Below are 15,819 nucleotides of genomic sequence, written 5' to 3' on the forward strand. Positions count from 1 at the left end.
TGAGAAGGCTTTCAAGATTTTTACGAAATTGATTCTTAATATTTGTCCCTCATTTTCTTCAGCCTATTTTAATTAATATGGTCATCAATACATTACTTTATCACCACGGCAATGATTTACAAATGCATAAGATAAATTAAACCAAAAAAAATTCTCTGTAGTGACAGATTCTTTACTACGATGGTTCTTTACTTGGCGCAGGCTTAACTTGAAAAGAACTCTTTAGAATCAGTTTCACCATCACAGCTAGTCTCACCGGTCTTGCGATGGTTCTTTACTCGGCGCAGGCTTAACAAAAGAGAACTCTTTCGAATCAGTTTCAGTGTCACGGCTAGTCTCACCGGCCTTGGTCTCAAGCTTATTTGGTTCAACCTTCACAACAAGCTCGAAGCTTGGAGGAGATTTGGGAGGAGTCAAAGCTTCGTTGTCTGTGTCAAGATCCGATGTTTCAGGGTCAAGTCCTTCATATCTCATCGAATGCGGTGTGGTTTTGTAACGCTGCAATGATCGGACAGACGAAGTAGACCTAACTGTTGATGCCGTAGGGCTCGCGCTTCCATCTCCACCTAGTCTCTTAGTAGTGGCTTTCACACCTTTCTTCTTCTTCACTGCCATTCTCCATTTCTTGAGTGCCTTTGATGTTTGTTCATCGAATACCGATTTTTTCATTCGCGAACCCATCTAAATCACAAAGATTTCTTAGTTTACAGACTGAACAGATGGCCAAGCATATGAACTAAGGAATTTTACCTGAGTTACGAGTGCGTAAAGAGGAAGTGTGATGTAGCTGCAAAGACACAATACTCCTATACTGCAAGAGAGAAAGGAAACAAGATTAGTGTATGATCATGTTGTGCAGACAAGTTCAATATTTTTTACACGTCTCTGATATTAGATACTTACGCAATCGCTACTTTTACAATTGCAATCTTGAAATTAGGATGGTAGCAAGAATCTTTTCCAAAGGAATACTGCATTGCATCAATGGAGAAAACAGAGGATTAGCTGCTCTTGTAATGAAGGAAATACATTAAAAAGCAAAGGAAAATCTAAAGTGTTACCCATATCCAAAAGAAATACGTGATCTGAAACGCGTTCTGCAAAATAAATCTATGGTTTAAGAAACGAAATGAATCATAAAAGAGAGAATTTATTATTGTGTTGTGAGATTTCTCTGTTTGTAAGTACCTGAAACAAGGCGAAATGCATGAGATGGAGAATCAAATGGGGACGACCGAACCAGAAATACTCATCGTTGCCTTGTACAAGCGGCATTCCTTGAACTACAGCATGTCTATCGGTGATTCCGAGAGCCATCCTTGTCATAATCGCTTGAAGCTTTGTTCCTACAGCTAAAATTATCTTGAAAACAAAAACCAAAACTAGTTTGTCAAAAACTGTGAGTCCTTAAAGATATTATTATTTGGAAGATTTCAAAGAATTAAGTGAAAGATATCTTACGATAACCGGTATTGCAGTGCCGACGTACAACATCTTAAAGCCTGAAATACCAAGCAAGAAGATTAGAACACAGTCCATTGAACAATTGTTTATACACTTAGATTACTCACCATCAATATTTAGGAGGAGGAATAGAACAAACGATCCCCACAAGACAGGGCTGCAATAAGACACAATCATTAGTGTCGAAGGAAGAAGAATCAATGTTCTTAGAAAGTGTTACAAGTTACCTGACTCCAACGACCACTTTGAAATCATCCTCCAACGATCTTTTTATGTATTTTTGGAAGTTAAATTGACTTCCTGGAGCTAGATGAACCTTCATACACCACAACAGAGAGACTCAGCAAGACAAATACTACATACTAATTCCACAAATGGACCGTAAACTGAAAACTCACAGCGATGAATCCATTTCTCAATGTCAAGTAGTCAGTTCTCCCGACAGATCTGAAAAACTGTCTGAAAAAGCATCCCTGAAACAAATTGTATTAACGGAACGTGAGAACCAGGTCAAAAACAGTTCCCAACTGTATTTTTGGTATGTGTAATGTGTTCTACAATATCTAGAGGTGACTAAGAAGAGAGTAGAAGTAAGAGGGTGATGATTCTTACAATATAGAAAAAGAATGGAATCCGAGTCCAGAAACTGGTGTGTGCTCTTACAAAAGACGTTTCATGAGTTAGCCTGAATCTGGAAGTATCTATATAAAGCAAGAACATCAAACACACAAAGTCACTAATCAGAGCTCAAATCATCGCAAAGATTAAGACGAAAAACGATACGAGAGATAGAGAAGCCTCAAGGTCAAAGGAAGTGCAGAAGTACCTGTTGAAAACTCGTAGTTATGGGATGATGTCTCATTCTCCCAATGCTTCCATCCGCGAATCTGCGAAGACCGACAATCTTTAATACAACCAAACTTTCTGTAAACGAAACCGAGCTGTTGAACAATAAATTGGAAACGGGTTTTTTTAAGTACCTTCAACCTTCCAAGCATCATAGTTAAGAAGCTGTAAAGAACATGGAAAACAGCTAAGAAGAAGATAAGTATGTGCAACTGATGAAGTGCCTCGGCAGAGATAAGCTCTTCATAACCCTGCACCATCATTAACATTACACGAATTGTATCATTTTTGACAATCTTGGGATGAACAAAACAAATATGTGATTGAATGAAAAAACATAACTCTCACCTCCTTCTTGCATTTAGTGGGAGATGCTTCACCTCCTGATAGGAATCTATGCTCAAACGACAAGAGTCTCCTGTGACTTTCCCCATTGTCATCTTCCTCCTTTTTCGGTTTAGGAGCAGGACACGGGAGCATCGTACGAGCAACATGTGAAGGAATACAAATATCCAAAATGTAGGTTTGTCCAAATGTCAGAAGCAAAGAGATGAATCCAAGAACCATCAGCTCTGCAACAAAAAAGAAACAATTCAGAAATTTTCTGTCAAATTAAGAATTTGACTAAGTAAGCTCAGAATTCCAAATTCCAAGTAATCAGAAGAAATCTTCACCTGCTTTGATCTTCTCCAAAGCATCAAGAAGAGCTGTCTTGTGCCGATCCCATAGAACCTAAAAATCAAGAACAACTTCACTTCAAGACAAATTTGCCAATTCAAACATAAACGTAAACCAAAATCTCAGACAAAGACAGTTCCTTTTCACGAATCAAAGAGAACCCATCTCTAATAAACCCTCAAATTCAACACAAACAAAGAAAAGGACAAAGATTTAGCATAAACCCAGAAAAAAGAACTCACCTTTCCAACTTTGTGAAGAAGTTTTTCAAGAACAAGTTCACTCAAGACAAGTTTGCCATTTCAAACATAAACATAAACCCAAAATCTCAGACAAAGACAGTTCCTTTTCAAGAATCAAAGAGAACCCATCTCTAATAAACCCTCAAATTCAACACAAACAAAGAAAAGGACAAAGATTTAGCATAAACCCAGAAAAAAGAACACACCTTTCCAACTTTGTGAAGAAGTTTTTCAAGAAGAACAGAAACAACGATGAAGAAAGTACAAACAGCAGCAACAGCCCAAGTCGGAGTCTGATTAAGCATTTTATGTATCACTTTCTTCTCATCCTCCGCCATAACCACCACCACCGGAGACAAAAGACTGAGACAAATCAACCGGCGAAGCAAAGAACCGTCGATGATTCCCATAACTCCGCGTTTTTTTTGTGTTTTCAGACAAAGTTTTGGTTGTACCTGCTTCGTTAACTTAAAACTGTAGAAGTAGACAGAGTGATGAGCTGTCTTAAAATCACATTTGCGGAAACTCTACTTAGGTTTCTTGGTGGTTTCACGCGGTTGCAAGAAAGACTCGAACTTTGTACCTATTTCCAGAAACTTATTAGATCAAATGGAAGAAGATACAAAAAGTGAAATTCCCCTAAATTGAGGAAGTTTTTAGATTGATGATGATAAATCTTTTTTTTCTTTCTTTTACTTTTGTCAGAGTTCGAAAAAATGATTCAGATTTATTTATTAGTATCATTTATGGTTTTACACAGAGGAAGAAGAAAGAGAGAGGAGAGTGTGAATAAAGCGCGTGAGATAGATTTTTAAAAGTTGAATGAAAGCAGTGAAATGTGGCTTTGATTGAGAAACTGTGATTGTCTTTGACTTAAGCAATATCAATTTTTGGAAATTGTAAGAAAATGGAAGTTTAGATCCATACAATTTTAGTAGTTTTTGTATTCGAATATGTGACTAAATTTGGTAACATTGGATTCTCAGAAATTTGATATCGGAGGTAATTAATAATTTGTTAATTCTTTGATTAATATTCGAGTTTTATGTTAACTAGGTGAATGCACGTACTGTAGTTACAGTAATAATCACTTGTTGCAAATGATCTAGGTACGGCTACCATATAAGACAAGTCTGAGACGCTACTTGGACAGCTTGGTTTTTTTTTTTTTTTTTTTACGAATAAACTCCATATATTAGTTCATGGATAAAAACTTTTTTTAGAAAGAGTCAGTCGGATATTGTCGAACTTACATGGAAAAAACAAAATCTGCGAACTCTTGCACATTTTGCAAGATGATCGGCGGAGATATTACCACTACGAGGGATATACTTAATGCTAAACAAAGAAAATAGGTCTCTGTAATACACAAAATCCCGCATTTCTGAAGCAAAAGCAGGCCACTCCTCAGGAGTAGAAGTCATCTCAATAATATCCGAACAATCCGTCAAAATGAGGATGCTAGTCATCGGAATCGCAAGTAGACATCGTCCATAGTAGAGTCTCCAATTCCGCATGCAAGGGAGAGGCTTCTGCGTGAGCCCTTTAATCCTAAGAGTACCAATCTCCCTCCACACGAAACAATCCAACCATGGCCACTCCTAGACATCTCTCCATGCCATGATCCGTCAATAAAGCATACCGGGCTATCTTCTAGAATCGGTGACACCTGTACTATCGGATTCATCACAGGTGGGGTATCTTCATTCTGGTTTTGCCCGTCTCCACGCCTCTTCCTCCTGAATTGCAATGTTCAAGGTTTCCTGAGGTGGTTCGCTCAAATTATCGAAGATCTTTCGGTTTCGCGCCTTCCAAATGTACCACATGATCCATGGAAAAACTCTTAGACTCTCCTCATTCGCACCCACCTCCTTACCTCGCCAATATAAATAATCTAGGTTATTGTACTGTGAAAGGGATGGGAAAAAAGCTAGGGAGGATGGGATATTGGAAAGAGCCCAAACTTGTCTAGCTGGAGGGCATTCAAATATCAAGTGATTAATTGTCTCTACTTTTGCGCCACATCTAGGACATCCTTTATCTCTACCAATATGGCGATAAAATAGTCGTTGGCACGAGGCCAAGCAACCTGACACACATTGCCACACAAAATGTTTTAGTTTTAGCGTAGTTTTTAGTTTCCAAGCTTGCGCCTTGAGTGCCGTAACACTAGGTCCCTGAGAAGGGTGTTCGCAAACAGGACGAGAAATGGTTCTCGTGGCCTCGTATCCAGATTTGACGGAATAATTACCCGACTTCGTCAAGGTCCAACTATATCCATCACTCGAGACGTTAATGCTCGATTTTATCCCTAGAATTAGGGAAATCTCTTCCGGTGAAAATAACTCCCGAAGACGCTCTATTTTCCACTGTTCGTTCCAAAGTCGATTAAGGTGTTGACGTATACCAGTGGGTCCCTTCCCAAATTCAAGCAGAGCAGATAATGTCGATAACTTCTTTACTCTGTTGGGCATTGGTTTGACAAAAGAACAAGCTGTCATCGGCAAACAGAAGGTGTGAGACGCGAGAACTTGCATAGGAGATCCGGAGACCTTGAACTTTGTCGTCCCTCTCAGCTTTTTTAATCAGAGCTATAAGTGCTTTCGTACATAGTATAGATAAGTACAGAGAAATAGGGTCTCCTGGATGGATTCCCCGCGATGGTCGAATACGGCCTTTGGGCTCCCCATTGATCAGTACACGATAAGAGTTGGACGTAATACATTGCATTATCCAATTGACCCATTTGGGATTAAATCCCATCTTTTCCATCAGGGTTCGGAGAGAGGTCCATTCGACTATGTCGTATGCCTTACTTATGTCCGTTTTTAGTGCCATGAACTTTTTCCGGTTTGTCGGGTTAGAGCGTAAAGCATGGAAGTTATCTTGGGCGATTAAGATGTTGTCGGTAATTAATCTTCTCGCAAAAAATGCTGATTGTGTCTCGGAGATCAACTCCGGAAGGAATCTCTTAAGGCGTAAGCTCAAAATTTTTGAAATTACCTTATAGCTTACATTACATAAGCTAATAGGACGAAAACCCGACATTTCACGTGGTCTCTCTCCCTTTGGGATAAGACATATATTGGTCTCATTCAGTTTCCCATCAAATATGCCGGAGCTTAAGAAGTTCTTAACCATTCTGGTGAGATCGCCTTTTATAATTTCCCAGAAACGTTGGAAAAATAAGGCCGTCATCCCATCAGGGCCCGGGGTTTCTGTCGGATTTAGGGAGAATAGGGCGCGCTTGACTTCTTCTTCTGTGACTTCTTTGACCAAAAACTCATTCATGGCCGGAGAGACCGAAGGAGAGATATCACTGAGGACTAATGTGGGGTCTACCGTGTTTGACAAAGAGAACAAATTCTCGAAGTAATTCACAGCGACTCTCTCAATTCCTTCTTCATTATCCACCCAAGCACCACTTTCATCTTGAATGCCTAGGATTTTATTCTTCGCCCTCCTTTGTTTCGTTAAGGCATGGAAGTATTTTGTGTTTTTATCTCCTAGTGCCAACCAATTTTGGCGAATTTTTTGGTACCAAAAAATCTCCTCTTCTGTATATGTGTCACTCAATTATTTTTTAAGATCACGAAGAGATTCTAAGGATGCTTCATCATCAACATAATTTTCCTCAATCTTATCATGGAGTTCTTTAATTAGAATCGCCGAATTTGTTCGGGTTGACTTCTTCCAAATGGAGATTAATCTTTTGCAATTCTGAATTTTCTTCAAAGTGGGTCGATCTTCCCTCAACCCTTCTTCTCCGTTCCAACCTTCTAGAACTGCTTCTTTGAGCCCGGATTTCCCAAGCTATCTTTTGTCAAACATAAATTTTCGCGAAAAAATTTTCGGACTTGATTGTATAGATGCGAGAAGTGGTCTATGGTCCGACCCCCACATCTTTAAGTACTCCACATTGGTGTGGGAAAAAATACTATGCCATTCTTCGTTCCCCATGGCTCTATCTAGGCGATATCTTATCTTACCATTTGATCGTTGACCAATCCATGAGTATTGATTTCCATGAAAGAAAAAATCAACAAGACCACATGAATGAATCATAGCACGGAATGGTAGAAAGGAGGCTTCCGAACGTTTTTTTCCTCCTCTTTTCTCGTGATTTCCCGTTATCTCATTGAAATCACCAATAATAAACCAAGCTTCGCAATGCCGATACGCATCAATCGTTCCCACACATACTCTCGGTTTGGAACAATAGGATCACCATAGATAAACGTCATAAAGACCCGATTTCCATTAATAATAGTTTCGATATCGATTAATAGGTCATCTAACAACAAAAACTTAAGCGGAAAATCATTCGAATACAATAAAGCTAAACCTCCACTAGTGACTTTGGGCTCAACAGTTCGGAGGTTATCAAAACCTAACTCAACTTGCACATTTTGCAGATACATTTTTTCGTTCTTAGTTTCTGATAAAAATAAAAAACCTGGCGAGTACACCCGACACAACTCCACCAGTCGGCGACGAGTATCCTTTGCTCCCGCCCCTTGACAGTTCCAAGCTAATGTCCTCATGCGGGAGGGTCGGGGAGATCCGGGACTCCACCTCACCTTCCTTGGGCTTCCTCGCCTTTGTTTCCTTCTTCTTCTTTGTGTTTGTGCTCATGCTTGGAATCTCCTCACTCGGAGAGAGTGTTGTGTTTCTCACCGGATTATTCCCTGTTGCTGGGTTCACCACCGGTGCTCCTCTCCGCTTAGGAGATCCTTTGCCAATAAATGGCTTCAGCTTCCTTGAAGCCACCGCTCCAACCATGGGGCTTTTAGGAGCAGTTTTTTTGGGCTCAACCTTTGCTGAGAAATAGGAAGCCCACTTTCAATTTCATGCATTAATGGGTTTTGTGGATGTCGGATTCACACACTCAAGTATTTTATTAAGTGGGAAAGATTATTCTTGAGGGACAAAAATGAATGTATAAAAACTTGTGAATTGCTACGAAAATTGCTATAATATTTCTCTCTTGAGAGGAAGATCCCTTTACATGGCCATTGGCCTTTATATTTATATATAGAGAATTGACATTAAAATGAATAATTAAGTACAATTATTCCCTCTTAAATGTGTCCGTTTTGATTCTTCGATTTTAATGCTCAACGTTTGAATTTGAGTTGACTCTGATCTTCGTGGGCCTCACCTTTTCGGCCCAAGTATCCTTGAACCATCTTACCCACGCCTTCTTCATCGAACTCATGTCGCAATGCAATCACTTCGGATTCTCGAAGTGGTGACAACCACTTCGACCGTTCCTTCGGCTGATGGGCTTCATTCTTTACGGGCCACTATCTTGACTACGTGGCAATCTTTGGTTGGTCTCGTACTTCTGGTGCGGGATCCGACACCAACAATTAGCCCCCCAAGTTCTTCGAAGTGCTATTCCAATTCGGAGGACTTTAAATGCTCAAATAGCCAAAGATTGCGCTCGAGAATCTTTCTGATTTCCCGCCGAAAATCTCATCACTCTTTTAATTTTGGCACTAGCCTTTTTTAACTGAGTGACATCTGTCATCATTATGACCGTATATTGTTTAGTTACTATTAAAACGGGAAAAACTTTCCCACTTCCCACACGACTTCCGAGGCGGTTTCATCATTAGCTTGAGGTAACTTCTTTTCACCATTACTCTCTTCTTTTTCTTTTGTGCTTTAGTCAAAAACTCTCTCTACTTTCCTTCACAAAAACCTCTCTTCGCCGGATCTTGAATTTTTCGTTTTTCCCAATGACTTCCGATTCCGATAGACCCGAGTTTCCGTCTTTTGATGAGAGGCGTTCTAGTAATGATGAGTGCACCCGCTCTGATGATATTGCCGGTCCGCACTATAGGTCCACTTGTACTCTTCAATCCCTCGAGCGGTTGAAAGAGCTTTGCCGGATTCCGCCGGAAATTATGGCGGAAGCACAAATAGCTTCCCCCACAGAATCCCCAGAGAACCATCGCGATGGTTACTTCTGTGTGTACGAGATTTATTTCAAGGGTTGCGGGCTGACCTTTCCTCTTCCCGAAGCCCTAGTTCTATACCTAGCGGCCCTTGAAATCGCTCTTCCTCAATTAATCCCCAATCTCCTCCGTACTATTCTTGGAATTATAACAATCGCGGCGGAGGCCGGTTACGTTGTCGGAGTTACTGAGCTAAATGAGCTTCTAAGCGTAAGAAGTTCATCGAAGAAAACGGGGTATTTCTCACCATATCCCAATGCGAACAGGAACATCATTTCACATCTTCCGAACAAGGATGAAAATTGGCATCATCCTTGGTTTCTGATTAAGAAAACTCCCGCTTCGATTGGAAATCTTGCAGATTTTCTCCCTTCGAAGTGGTCCGCGAAACCCGGTAGTGATTAGGTCGCCCGTATCTTTCCCGGTTGTTTCTTTATCTTTATTGACTAACACCGTTGTTTCATTTCGCAGCTTTCGTCGCTTCCACTCTCCCATCTGAAGAGTTCATCGAATTCTTCAAAATAATTCTTGAAGGGGAAACCCTTTGGAATTCTTTCACTCTTGAACGATTCCTAGAAGCTAACCATAGACTCAGGATGAGTCCTCCTGGTCATCTTCACCAAATTCTGCCTCCTCCTTCAACTCAGGGAATGTCATCTCGGGCCCTTGCGGCCAAGCGTAAGTTGCTTTCCAAGCCGATGGCTGAGGCTTGCGAGGAGAAGAAAAAGTTTCTCGCGACTTCTATAGACAAGAAGGACTACAGTAGGACCTTGCTGGTTCATGATGGCAGCACCGAGGGAGCTCGATCTGTAGCTTTCTTCAGATTAACTCCTCGTCGCGATCGTCGCGACTCACGTTCTCCTCGGAGGGATCAATCTCCTCGCCGTGACTCACCTCGTCCTCCCCGAGATGATTTTAGTAACGAACCAATTAAGAACTTGGTTCGCCGGAAGAGAGACAAGTCCTCTCGCAGTGATTCTTCCCCGCGGAGGGAAAAGTCAAGGGCCCGGACTGACCGCTCACCTCGATCATCCCCTCCTCCTGAACCAATGGGTCCTCCACGACCGGTTGATATGTCTTCCTCTTCCCAGCCTGATAGTGGAAAGACTGCCCGTAGTGCGTCTCCGAAAAAGGGAGATTCTGAATCTCGAGATGCTTACTCGAGGTTAAAACCTGCTCTTGTCCCTCAAGTCAAATCGCTTTCAGGTTCGGTGATTCATACAGTCTTCAACGTTTTTTATTTCCATTAAGATTTCGATTTTTACAACTCTTCTTTCGCAGCTATGGAGAAAGAGGGCAGCGTCTTCCGATGCTTCAAGACCCGATCGGGTTCGATCTTGCCAGACTTCGACAAATGGCGTCCTGCGATTCGTGAACGCTATTTGCTTCACGCGCATCACTCATCTCGGGTTAGTTCCGTTTTTTTTTTTTTTTTTTTTTTTTTTCTACGCCATTCTGCGAACTGAATCGCCATCCCGGGTTTGTGTATAATGCCAGGCTCATAGCGAATTTAACGACATGATCGAACATTACGAAGGGCTGGTCATTGGACGGGAGAGGGAGATTGACATGTGGAAAAAGAAATTCTAAGCTCTTGAGGCTGAACTCAATTCTTCTGCTGGCTCCAAGCACGATCTGGAGGATAAGGTCGATAGGTTGACGTCTGAGCTGGCGCAGGTAAAGGGGGAGCTGCAAGACTACTACGACCGGAATTACAAACTCCAGGACGAACTTTCTGGTGTTCAGGGTAGACTTCATGAATCCGAATCAACCGCCGATACCCTGAACAACCAACTTATCGAGCTTGACGCGAAGTACAAGGCGCTAGCCAAGTTGCGTGATTCTGAGTTGGCAAGGTCGGCATCGAAGGCCAGAAAGGAGGTTAAGGGACGCGGGATGGAATTGATCCAAGGGGCCATTCGCTTCATGCAAACTGAGAAAGCTAGGTCGGACTTGGAGTCAGACATCAAGGAGCACGAAAGCAACCTGATTCTGCTGGATCAAATCCATGAAGCAGATTTCTCCGAGGAGCAAGAAAGGACCGAGCTGTCGACTAACCTTTCTAAAAAACGGAGTCGCTTGGCAGCTCTTCCCACTTCGATCTTCAACCCTCAGGACTTCGAGGAATTCTTCACTGAATCACCTCCTATAAGTGAATCAGGTCTGGACTGGGCAGGTAATGCTTGGCTCCTGATATTTATTACCTTTTCTTACCTTGTACCTTTAATTGACTGGAATTATTATTCCTAGGCTCAAGTGAGACGGAAGACATTGTCCCGCCAGTAGTTCCTATGGTACCGGAGGTCACTCTGGAGGTTGGTTGTACCATGGAGAGTGGATCAGGAGTTTCATCTGACCAAGCGGCTGCCAAGGAGGCGAATGAAGCTTCGACTGTTGAGCCGGATTCCGAGGTGGCTGCTGCTCCGTAGTGGCTGTGTCCACTTTAAATTGGGAATTGTCCTTTTAATTTTAAGACTTAATTTCGAACTTGTCTTTGCCTAAGGAGGCTTTATTATTATTTTTTTTAAACAAGATATTTGCTTGAGGAGGCTTTTAAACCTTTCTAGGTTGTGACCCAAGGGGGTTTGGTTAAATTTATATGCGGGTTTGCAAAGTCCGCTTTTTTAACCTTTTGTGGCCTTGTGGCAATGCTTTCGAGATTTTTAGGCTGATCAGACCTTTCTCTTGAGAATGCGAGAGCTGAGCTCGGCTTAAAGCGAGTTCCCCACTTCGGGTTTAGTCAACTCGAAAGATTTATTGGGCTTGGGCCTTAGAAACTTTTGCAGTTAATGCGACGGTTGCTCTTTCCCTTCTTAAGGAAAGCGGCTCGTCTTTTAATGCAATAATTGCCTTTTCTCGATTTTCCAAAAATGGTTTAAACCACTCGGACACGCTACCATTAATGGATTTATGGTTCCAAGACAAACCCTAAATCATTATAAATAAAGGCTTACCTACCTCTAAGCTTTATTTAAACATGACTCTAGAATCTTACTTGAGAAATATTTTAAGAATGGAAAATGAAACAGTAGCCCCCGTTGATCCCGGCAGCCCACTCTTCTTGTCCGGCGACGGCTTTGAACCGGCCGGCGTTCTCTTCCCTCACGCCGTCTTTCACTTTCCTTCGAAGGAGAAGAAAGAGGCTTGCGATTTTATTGACAAGGTAAATATTAAAGTTTTTGATTTAAAAACTTCTTGTTTCGTCTTATTCACTCATTTTTATGTTAGGTTGCCGACAAGCACCGTCGCTTGTGTGAAGAGAGGCAGCGGCTGGGACTCAAAAGGCAGACGCTCGAGGCTCGCATCGCTCGGGTGGAAAGGAAGATACGGGCCTTGGAGAGCGATCCCTTTCAATGGGAGTGGCGGAACTTCGACTCCGTTGCTGAGATCCCAAAGATGCTTCGGATGTATCTCCGCGCTAGAAGAGTCCCGGGTCCCGTGAACGCCCCTGTCTGCGCCGTTCCATCCGACAGTGAAGAGGAAGAGGACTTGGAGGAGGAGGCCAGCAACTGCCGGAAACGCGTTCGGGATCGTTCCGAAGTGGATGCCAAGAACAAGGCGTCCACTTCGAAGACTAAACCGGCGATGAAGGAGCCTGTTCCTGAGCCTCTCCCATAAATGTTCTTTAACTTCTTCACTTCTTCTTTTTTTTTAAAAAACTCGTAATGGGCTTCGGCCCCCTTTTTATTTATGGAAACGCTTGCAACTTTCCTCTCTTTTAAAATATTCTCGGAGATGCGCCTTTTAATGCAGGATCTGTTCGAGGGCATGGATCTCTCCGCGAATCACTCCATTCCTTGGATAGAATCCGCAGCTTGCTAAGGATATGGGGTTCCTATAAATTATAGGTTCAATTTCCCTTTACTTCTCACCATTCTTTTTATTTTAGCAGGTATGGAGTTGAATCTTCGCTATTCAGAATCTATGCCCGACTTCTCCAGAATCGGAATGATGAATGAAGATGTTCCAAATGAGCCAAACAGGCAGCTTCCTCCTCCACTTCGCGGCTTCTTGAGATCTCAGATCCGAGCCCCATGTGCTTTGATCAGGGATCTCCCAATCAGAGACCAAGGAACGGCGACGGCGTTCATAGAGGCACTCGAGCTTCAACACCGGAAGCTTATGTCGGAAAAGAGGAGACTTCGGAAGAGGATTAACCGGATGCAACGCAGGCTTACTACAGTGTCAAGAGATCTTCACATCCTTGAATCTCACCCCGGAGAGTGGATTGAGCTTGGAATTTCTGACTTTGCTCGAATTCCGGACTGCTGGTCAAGGAGTTGAAGTGTTCTGCTCATCAACAAGATTTCCATAATCCGAAGTGTACGATGAGGGACATTCCGTCTTTTAAATAACGCTCTCTTTCCAATCTTTTGTATGTTCGCTTTAGCCGAACCTTCTATTTGCTTCACTTGTTCGCACAGTTCGAAACTTTTTCCTTTAATAAAGAAATAAAACAAATTTTTATTAATAGCTGAACTCGTTTTCGAGCTGCCTACGTACCCATCTCGGGATCAAGCCACACCGTAGTTCATGTACATAAACAATGCATGTAGCTTTAAACATAAAATTTCTTTAGGTTGATCACATTCCAAGGTCGCTTGACTGGATTGTCTTCTAAATCTTTCAACCTGTAAACACCGTTTCGAACCACCTCGGTAATAATGTAAGGTCCTTCCCAATTAATTCCGAGTTTTCCGGCACCTTCTTCTTTTTTGTTGTCAAAGACGCGCCTTAATACGTAATCTCCCACGAAGAACGGCCTACTTTTAACCTTTGAATTATAATACCGGACTGCTGCCTGTTGGTAATTCTGGATCCGAATTAGAGCTTGATCACGCCTTTCATTTATGGTATCTAGTGAATCGTTAAGCATTGCTGAATTTTCTTCCTCATTTAACGGTGCTTCTGTTCGACGAAGTCCGGGCACATTGAGTTCAGCTGGTACTACCGCCTCCATACCATAAACCAAAGAGAATGGAGTTTCCCCTGTAGGTCGCCTAGGGGTTGTACGATAGGCCCACAGGACGGGTTGGAGTTCTTCATACCATCCTCCCTTTAGATGACTTAAGCGTTTCTTGAGATTGCTTAATATTGTCTTGTTCGCGGCTTCAGCTTGACCGTTTCCTTGTGGATATCGTGGAGTAGAATAACTAACTTTGATTCCCCAGTCCGCACAAAAGGCATCAAACTCGTGTGAAATGAATTGTGGTCCATTATCGGTGACTATTTCGTATGGAACTCCATGTCGACATATAATGTTTTTCCAAATAAAGGTCTTCACCGCCGAATCCTTGATACCAACATACGCCTCAGCTTCAATCCATTTTGAAAAGTAGTCCGTAAGGACTAAAAGGTACTGTACACCTCGAGTTGATTTGTGCAATGGTCCAATGATGTCCATTGACCACCTCATAAACGGGTATGGGGCGGAAATGGAGGAGAATAATTCCGACGGTTGGTGGATCAATGGTGCATGGAGTTGACAGCGCTTGCATCTTTGGGCGAACTTAACACAATCTGTGATCATAGTGGGCCAAAAATACCCCATTCTTTTAACTTTAAAAGCCATAGCTCTTCCTGATGAATGACTCCCGCATAATCCTTCATGCACCTCGCTCATGACGATTTCGACTTCGGGCCCAAAAATGCATAATAGGTAAGGGTCACTGACACCTCGTCTATATAACGCATCATTCGACAGACAAAATTTCGCGCTAACGACTTTCATTTTCCTGGCCTGCCATTTATTCTTTGGGAGCTCACCTGTCATGATGTAGTGCTTTATTTGCTCCCTCCAGTCAGCCCCCCAGTCTTAAGCCGGAATTTGGTCAACCTTGTGAAATACTCGTGGCTCTGGCTCGGGATGTTCGTTTGGTTCGAGAGCACCCTCCTCGATTAACGATTCGGTTTCTAATACTGTTTCTGAACTCACATCTTCAGCTAAGACAAAGGGTTCCTTGTTAGACGTATTTGATCCTCTTGACTTCCTCCGTTTGTTGGGTGGTGGTTCGATCTCTGGTTCGCCACGGTCGTGTGCCGCCGCTCGAGATCTTGTAATGACGAGGGTTTCTTTGTTGTCTTGAATGCTTCGCTCCGAAATGCATTCCACTGGAATAACTCTTTTCAACTCAGGATCTGATGTTGACGCCAATGCGGCGAGCGCGTCCGCAGTTGTATTCTCTCCTCGAGGTATGCGGATTAATTCAAATTTCGAGAAATTTTTAGATAAATCCTTTACCACTTCGAGGTACGCTTCCATTCTCGAATCTTTGGTTTCATAGTCTCAATTAAATTGGTTAACTACTAATTGCGAATCGCAATAAGCCAATATTTCCTTAGCTCCAACTCCTTGTGCTAATCGAAGTCCGGCAATCAGGGCTTCGTATTCTGCCTCGTTGTTGGAGGCATTGAATAGCAACCGGAATGATTGTTCTAGAATTTCTGACTTTGGAGACTCCAACTTGATTCCCACTCCGGATCCTTGTTTTGTTGAAGACCCATCTACGTGTAATTTCCAAGTTTGGTTCTCCGGTTGTTCTATCGTTCTAGGTATTGGTAGTTCGATCAAGAAATCTGCTAAGACCTGAGCCTTCATACTGATCCGACTTTTGAACTCTATGTCG

General features: G+C 42.4%; 1 protein-coding gene across 2 annotated transcripts; it reads right to left on the bottom strand.

The window, feature by feature from the left end:
* Positions 1-17: 17 nt before the first annotated feature.
* LOC9320128 (MLO-like protein 8) lies at positions 18-4,067 on the bottom strand. 2 transcript variants are annotated; one of them, XM_021033598.1, is made up of 15 exons: positions 3,437-4,067; positions 2,985-3,042; positions 2,659-2,882; positions 2,445-2,561; positions 2,291-2,351; positions 2,077-2,165; positions 1,863-1,937; positions 1,692-1,780; positions 1,572-1,621; positions 1,462-1,502; positions 1,189-1,362; positions 1,062-1,097; positions 904-971; positions 751-811; positions 18-681 (listed from the first exon to the last, which is right to left on the bottom strand). In XM_021033598.1, the coding sequence occupies exons 1-15, from the start codon at positions 3,638-3,640 to the stop codon at positions 253-255; spliced, it is 1,776 nt and encodes a 591-aa protein (XP_020889257.1). In that variant the 5' UTR covers positions 3,641-4,067; the 3' UTR covers positions 18-252. The 2 variants fall into 2 exon arrangements, with proteins under 2 accessions (XP_020889257.1, XP_020889258.1); XM_021033599.1 differs by lacking the exon at positions 3,437-4,067 and adding an exon at positions 3,231-3,273.
* Between the last annotated feature and the right edge of the window lie 11,752 nt (positions 4,068-15,819).

Source organism: Arabidopsis lyrata (assembly GCF_000004255.2).
Source record: "Arabidopsis lyrata subsp. lyrata unplaced genomic scaffold ARALYscaffold_3, whole genome shotgun sequence".
Classification (NCBI taxonomy): domain Eukaryota; kingdom Viridiplantae; phylum Streptophyta; class Magnoliopsida; order Brassicales; family Brassicaceae; genus Arabidopsis; species Arabidopsis lyrata.